General features: G+C 39.3%; 1 protein-coding gene across 1 annotated transcript; it reads right to left on the bottom strand.

Moving 5' to 3' along the window:
- Window positions 1-4,276: 4,276 nt before the first annotated feature.
- LOC148728234 (uncharacterized) lies at window positions 4,277-5,880 on the bottom strand. Its single transcript, XM_088724935.1, has 2 exons — window positions 5,671-5,880; window positions 4,277-4,832 (listed from the first exon to the last, which is right to left on the bottom strand). Exon 2 carries the CDS (start codon window positions 4,823-4,825, stop codon window positions 4,277-4,279), a length of 549 nt encoding a protein of 182 aa, XP_088581061.1. The 5' UTR covers window positions 4,826-4,832; window positions 5,671-5,880.
- Between the last annotated feature and the right edge of the window lie 1,360 nt (window positions 5,881-7,240).

The following is a 7,240-nucleotide window of genomic DNA, read 5'->3' on the forward strand; positions in this document are numbered from 1 at the left end:
TTAATGTATCATAATTGAATGTTTCATGGTACTTCGGAGGATAAAGCTCATTTTAGGACAAGAAAAGAGCAAAAGATCTGCAAAGGGCATAGCCTATCATACATCACTGCAGATGTGCGACAAAGAAAAGTGCAGTGTTTGAATATTTGTTTAATTGAAGGAAGTTTTATAGGTGTCAAACCTGGAAACCACAACTTTCGCTGAAATGTTTGTAAAAGCTAACGTTCAACAGCTTTATATTTATACTAATTCTTCTCCAGGGGCTACTGTGCCTTGTTAATTAAGTTATTCGTGCCGGTAGTAAGACTAAGACCCAGGTAGCACGTTCACATTTTTCACACCCATCTTTTCCCGGCAGCGGTCCGAAAAAAGCTCGCATCTGGAAATAAAACCAGTTCTGCGTATCTCGCGACTGAAACGCTTCGAGTAATCACTGCACCAGCTGACACAGCAGACTCGAGTGCGAGTCGGTATACCTACATCAAATACTTGCATTTTGGAAACAGGGGCTTTGAAAAATCAACTCAACTAGTTAGTTATTTAGTATTCTTGCCCAAGAAGGTAGCCAAGTAGTGATTTATCTCCCTCAAATATGGTCGGCCTTCAAAGCCATCAATGCATTATATGGCGAAATATTATAGAGCGTGGCTGATGCGTAAAGAGAAATTTAACCTAAGCCTGTTGTCTTGTCAGACCAGAATGTTCACGCCCATCGGGAAAAGATTGACATCTAGATTCAACCAGAATAGAGAAAGTAAACAAATCCATGTTGTGCCTATCTCCTTAAATCCTTCCTTCTAAGATAATAAATTTAAGAAGTGAATGACTACTTCTTATAGAAGTCCAAAGCCAATCAATGCATCATAGGGCGATATATTATTGAGCATGGTTTGATATATCAGAAGGGACTCTGCACCTCGAACTAGAGCCTCTCGTTCACCCCAAACCAAGCTTTGCACTAAACGAGGGACAAATTGTAAATGAATGTATGTCAGCAGGAGGAGAGAATATGGCTGCTCGGCTAAGAACTAGGTCAACTTCGTCTACTGGCCCAGAAAAACCGAGACTAGGGGAATTGCTCTCAATCCGCCTTGAACAGGTATTACTATAGGTTACAAGAAGGAGACTGAGAGTTGAATGCGATCGAATGCGACGACAAGAGGCGTCAACCTTTCAGTTTACCTGGTTTTCGATTTGGAAGCCGGGCGATTCTTATTTCTGGGTGAAAATCGGCTTCGCGCTAGTGCGGTCGAAAATGAGCTTTCCACCCTTGTCTCCTTCTTATAACGTAGAGTAACAGTCGACGCAAAACCCACCAAATCGCTCAAAATCGCCATTTAGAGCCACAGAAACGACAATGCACAGCAAGTGAGGTAGGTTTACATTTATTTTGAGCTTTAACTCAGACATTTCATGATATAAGTTTACGATAATAAGACTCTTCGATATTGTCCCATACAATCCTTTATATTTCGAATAAACAACCAGACTCGTCGCTTGTCTGGGCTCCCTGTGGGGGCACATTGCCTAATGCAACCCTAACTTTTCCAGTTCGCAAAAACTTTGGGTGGGGCAGGCAGATTTTGGAAAACTCGGGCTAAACAATAGCTATCACAGCGGTAACTGTTATCGCTTGTCAGTAAACAGCAAACGACTGAACTGGTCACGGAATTGATCAGGCATATGGCGCTCGAAGTAATCTTCGCTGTCGTCGATTTCTCGCTCTCATCATAGCGGCAGTCAAGACAGTTAAACAGGCGTTAACCCATCTTTCATAGATCAATAGATCATACAAAAGACAAAAAAGTGCTCGTGATTTAACTGAATAGGGACCTTAAGCATCTATGACTTTGGGTGTCACGGACGTTCGATCGTTTGTAGGAGGGGGAACCTGGAAACGACGTTGTCGCCAACGGAGTTCGTGACATGACTGCGTTAAGCCAACCAATTAAGCTAATTTACAGACGTTGTCGGTCGACCGTGAAAATATAAACACATCCTTGGCGTGCTCTCGATCTTGACGATGTCCAGTTTAAAGGAAGCTCGAGAAATGCTTTCTCTAGCATGGAGTCATCATTTTATTTCCGAAGAAGAATTTTTGTTATTGTATGACGCTAGTTTCTCCAAAAATCCATCATTTCCTCACGCCGACTACGATCGTTTTGATCTCGATTCTATGGACGAAGCAGAGTGTTTTTAGGAGTTTCGAGTAAGAAAAATGGACATTGTTAGACTTGCTGATGCCCTTGGATTGCCTGCGAGTCTGTGCTGCCACCAAAGAACTAAAACCAACCGCATAGAGGAACTGTTGCTAACAAGATTTGCATACCCAGGTCGTTTGGGTGACATGATCCACAGATTTGGACGAAATTAATTGCTAATAACAGGACAGGCACATAAAAAACTAATATCAATTTGCTTTTCCGTTGTTTTCCGTTTCGTTATTTTCATTTACGGTTGTTTCGTTACGTAATATCACGTCAGTTATATCTACGTGATATTACAGATTTTTAAGTGGCTAGTTACGTATGTTGTAGTCCTGTATGGGTCGCTGCATTCCCAAACAGGGTAAAACAGTTCTTTAAAGTGCTTAAGGCACGTTTTTTTATTATTATAAGCCGCAAAGGTAACAAAGTAATTACAATGTATATGCTGGTATGAATAAATTGTGCAATCAACAAATTATATAAAATGTAATACAAAAAGCATGAAGACATCACAAGCAATAAAAAATATGTTAAGCATAAAAAATATGTAAGAAGTCAATTTCATCACACTAACAGACTGCAACTGAAGCAGATGGTGATTCTTTTGATCAATGAAGTTAATATGCAACGGTCTGTTGGTTTGGTTGGGGCCGATACAATCATAGTTTAAAAAAAATGTTTTAAAAGAGTAGATCAAAAGATATCCAACAATATTACAAAAAATAAAAGGCATGAAATATATGTTTCATGTTATAATATTGTAAATCTTCAAATACGTGGTGCCCAGGGTACTTATTCAAACTTTGGGTTAAAACAGTAGGGTGGTAATTCAAGAGGGACCCTTTTCAGTTCACTTTAAACATGTTCCCAAGCTGAATTGAAAACAATTATTAATGTTCAAATCTGGGCCAGGGAAGGGGGCAGGGTGCTTATTTCAAATTTTCGTAGATAGGAGAGTGCTCATATTTGAGGATTTACACTTCTTTTCTCAATTTTTCTTTTCTAATATTGCCATAAGCATCTTATACTGCTGTTGTTGCTGTTGAACCATGTAGGCTTGCATAGCAACTGCTGTTGTTGTTGTTGCTGGAACTGTTGTTGTTGTTGTCGTTGCTGTTGCTGCTGTTGTAACAGCAGTTGCATCAGGCTGTTATGCTCCTTGTCAAGCAATTGCTGCCTCTCAGTCTCTTTCTCCAACTGTACAGATCTTGAGATAGAATAAATATATGAAAATCATATATTTTGAACTGCGGTATTTGATACGTATGATGGACGATCCTCGCAGTAGATAGCGCTATTTGAGCAATAGCGAAATTCAGACCTGAAAAAAATCAGGCCTGTACGGGACTCGAACCACTGACCTCTGCGATACTAGTGCAGCGCTCTAACCAATTGAGCTAACAAGCCAACTGAGAGCAGGCCGTTAAGTTGATTCGTAATGAACCCGTGAAAGTGATAAATGAGATAGAATAAATATATGAAAATCATATATTTTGAACTGCGGTATTTGATACGTATGATGGACGATCCTCGCAGTAGATAGCGCTATTTGAGCAATAGCGAAATTCAGACCTGAAAAAAATCCATCATACGTATCAAATACCGCAGTTCAAAATATATGATTTTCATATATTTATTCTATCTCATTTATCACTTTCACGGGTTCATTACGAATCAACTTAACGGCCTGCTCTCAGTTGGCTTGTTAGCTCAATTGGTTAGAGCGCTGCACTAGTATCGCAGAGGTCAGTGGTTCGAGTCCCGTACAGGCCTGATTTTTTTCAGGTCTGAATTTCGCTATTGCTCAAATAGCGCTATCTACTGCGAGGATCGTCCATCATACGTATCAAATACCGCAGTTCAAAATATATGATTTTCATATATTTATTCTATCTCATTTATCACTTTCACGGGTTCATTACGAATCAACTTAACGGCCTGCTCTCAGTTGGCTTGTTAGCTCAATTGGTTAGAGCGCTGCACTAGTATCGCAGAGGTCAGTGGTTCGAGTCCCGTACAGGCCTGATTTTTTTCAGGTCTGAATTTCGCTATTGCTCAAATAGCGCTATCTACTGCGAGGATCGTCCATCATATGTACAGATCTTATTTCTATTTCTCTCCCTTAAATAGGCCACCATTTCAGTTTCATTGGATCGCCTCTTTTTGGCCTTGTTTTGATTTTCACCATCCCTATCTGAAAGTGACCGTTTCTTCGTTTCACTCAACGACTCCATGGCATTAAGCCTGATATCCTTAGCTTGCTTTTGTTCTCTCTGTTTTTTCTCTCCTGTGTTGTCATCCTCCTCGTCTCTTGACTGATCACAGGCCTCAGCTCTCTCTATGATTTCTTCGAGTAGCCTGTCCAGCTTGGTTGGCTTAGGACTAATGCCACTGGCTTTTAACTCTTGTGAAGTCTCTTTTTTTAATTTTGCCACCAGGACCATATAATGATCTCTTACAGACCTCTCGTTAACTTTAAACTCTGCTCTTTTGATGAGAATGTTAGCAATTTTCTCCCATGCCTGTGCTCTGCCCACAGTCTTCTCTTTAGCCCTGTATGGCTCAGCCTGCAAGACTTCATGGCACAGGAGAATGTCTTTCTGTTCACTCCATTCCATTTTACCACTGTTTTAAAACAATGCATGAAATTTCAGCCTTTAAAAGATAACTTATACAAGTATCCAGTTAGCTTACATGAACATAATGCCCAGTTGATCTGATATGATTAAAAAATGCAGTGTTAAACTTCTCTGGAGCATATGTAAATATAAGTCCCCCCTATTTTCCAGTTTTCGAGCGTACACCCTATTTTTGGTAAAAATTTATATTTTTCATTCCCAGGCTGAAAATCCTTCGTTTCCCAGCGATTTTAGGCTAATTTAAATGTTCTATACAGAGGATAGTAGTACGTCAGCAAAGTAATTAGTATGTATCCTACGAGTCAGCCAACAAATGGCATGGCCGGTATAGAACCACCACAGTTGCAAACTGTCTTGAATTCTCCCAACCAACCTCGTGTTTAGATGAGGCTATATAAACACGGAAAAAGTGCTCTATTACTTAAGCTTAAATAATATGCTTTACGTGTAAGAGTAAGTTTATTAGATACAACACACACTTTATTTTCAAACTAGTTTGGGCGGTATCACGGCTATTCTTTAATTTCCGCCAATCTCAGTTAGTCCTTTAAAAAAAGATTACTAAAGAAAAAAGTGTGTACATTAGTATAGCTAGATGTCGCACTTTGAGCCGGGCCGGACAAAAAAGATAAACAAAATAGGAACTGCCGACTGCTTGTTGCATAAAACTAACGGACGACTTTTGATATTTATTTGTTGTAGCGAAGTTAACTTTAACTTAAGGCTAAGAATTTTTTTTTTCTCAAAGTACGCATTACGCTAAGTTACTTGCAAGACTTCAGAGATTTTCGTCCAAAAAAAAATTAAGCTGCATGACAACTAACCTCGAGGATCTGCTTCGACCAGCGTAGTTTCCTTATTCACCGGGAACTTGCAAGCTTGACATGACTACCAGTACAACAGCCGAGAAAATTTAATGTGGTTATCGGAGTGAATGACATCAAATCATCTTCGAAGTACGGCAATTTTAATCTCAAATCCACCTGTATTTCTGCGTTTTCTCCAGGACGTCAAACTAAGTGATCCTGCGTTGTCGACGTCACCTTTCATCAGGGACGGACGGTATATCCATAGCAACGACTAACGACAGCTGAAAAATCCCTTCCGGCGAACGTCCGTGACACCTAAAGTCATCGATGCTTAATGTCTTTAATAAGAAGAATAAGCATCACCATGATCGTTATTAACAATGCTTCAACGGGACGCATTTTTTCAACGTTTGTTTTCCTTTTTCAGTTAACTGCTCTCTCCCCATAACACGTCGATAAACGTGTGTCTGGTTTATCAAAGTGTCATCACTGACATTTTTTTCACCTAGTGCGACCCTGGTAGTTGAAACCAAAAGTTTGCTTTCCGGTTGCGGTTTCAAATTTTCTGTGGTTTTTTTGCCGGCAAAGTTGAAAACTTTGCCCAAGTGCGAACCATACCTAACTGACGGCATCGTCAAATCACCTCATTTTATGCAACTCTAAAATTTGATTAAATCGCATTGAACCATTTCCCTAAAAAATCCTTTGAACACGAGAAAGAACCACACTTCACCTTCCAAAAGCCAGATTTTCAGTCGATTATTTTGTATAGCACATAGTCAAATAACAAGTTACTTTTGACCTATTTTTAATCTTGTTAGAAGAAGGTCGGATACATTCAATTACGTTGTGTGAATAAATGATCAAGAATTGCTCAAATTGCTGTCAATATATGTATTGATGTCGTTTTTCAAGATTTGGTAGTTTGTATCGGTCCAAGTGTTTTCAATTCGTGGCGCGACGTTCCGAGATTCGTCTGAAATTTTGAGCTTCAAAAGTGGCATTTGGACGAAATTCAGCTTTTGTTGATTTTCTCGAAAATAAATCGATATTTAGCCGAACGAAGTATGCAGTGCTTTGTTTCACCATAAGGCCTAACTAACTTGAGAATATGAGCTGAATCGATTTTTCGGCTGTTGCCACCATATTTTGAAAATGTTGGATTTTTGGCCACATTTCCTCTTAATGTCGTAACCCCAACAGCTGCGTCCCAAAAACAGCCATTTGAAATAAGAAAAGGACTAACGAAAAACTGTGTTTAAATAAAATACACCATGGAGAAGAAAAACGTGCGATTTGTAATGAGAATTGAAAGACGACAGGTTATGTCACTTTCCTTTGAGATATTAATTAACACTGCGTTAAGAAAATAACAACATCAACAACGAGCTAACTTGCCACTTCAGGTTTATCGTCTCTTAAACTTAAGCAGTAAATGTGGAACATGATGACTTTTACATACTTTAAAGGAGAAGTCTGTTTGGGCTCGTTCTGTATGGAGAAAGAGGCTGATTGGTTATAACGTGTCCTTTATATCTGGTTATTGACTAACACTACGACTAAAATAAACAAACAAACTGAAAAA

The sequence above is a fragment of the Stylophora pistillata genome, chromosome 6, assembly GCF_964205215.1.
Source record: "Stylophora pistillata chromosome 6, jaStyPist1.2, whole genome shotgun sequence".
Taxonomy (NCBI): Eukaryota; Metazoa; Cnidaria; class Anthozoa; order Scleractinia; family Pocilloporidae; genus Stylophora; species Stylophora pistillata.

Bases quoted from the DNA above. Each gene is read 5' to 3' on its own strand.
- LOC148728234 (XM_088724935.1), bottom strand. From the start codon at position 4,825: ATGGAATGGAGTGAACAGAAAGACATTCTCCTGTGCCATGAAGTCTTG.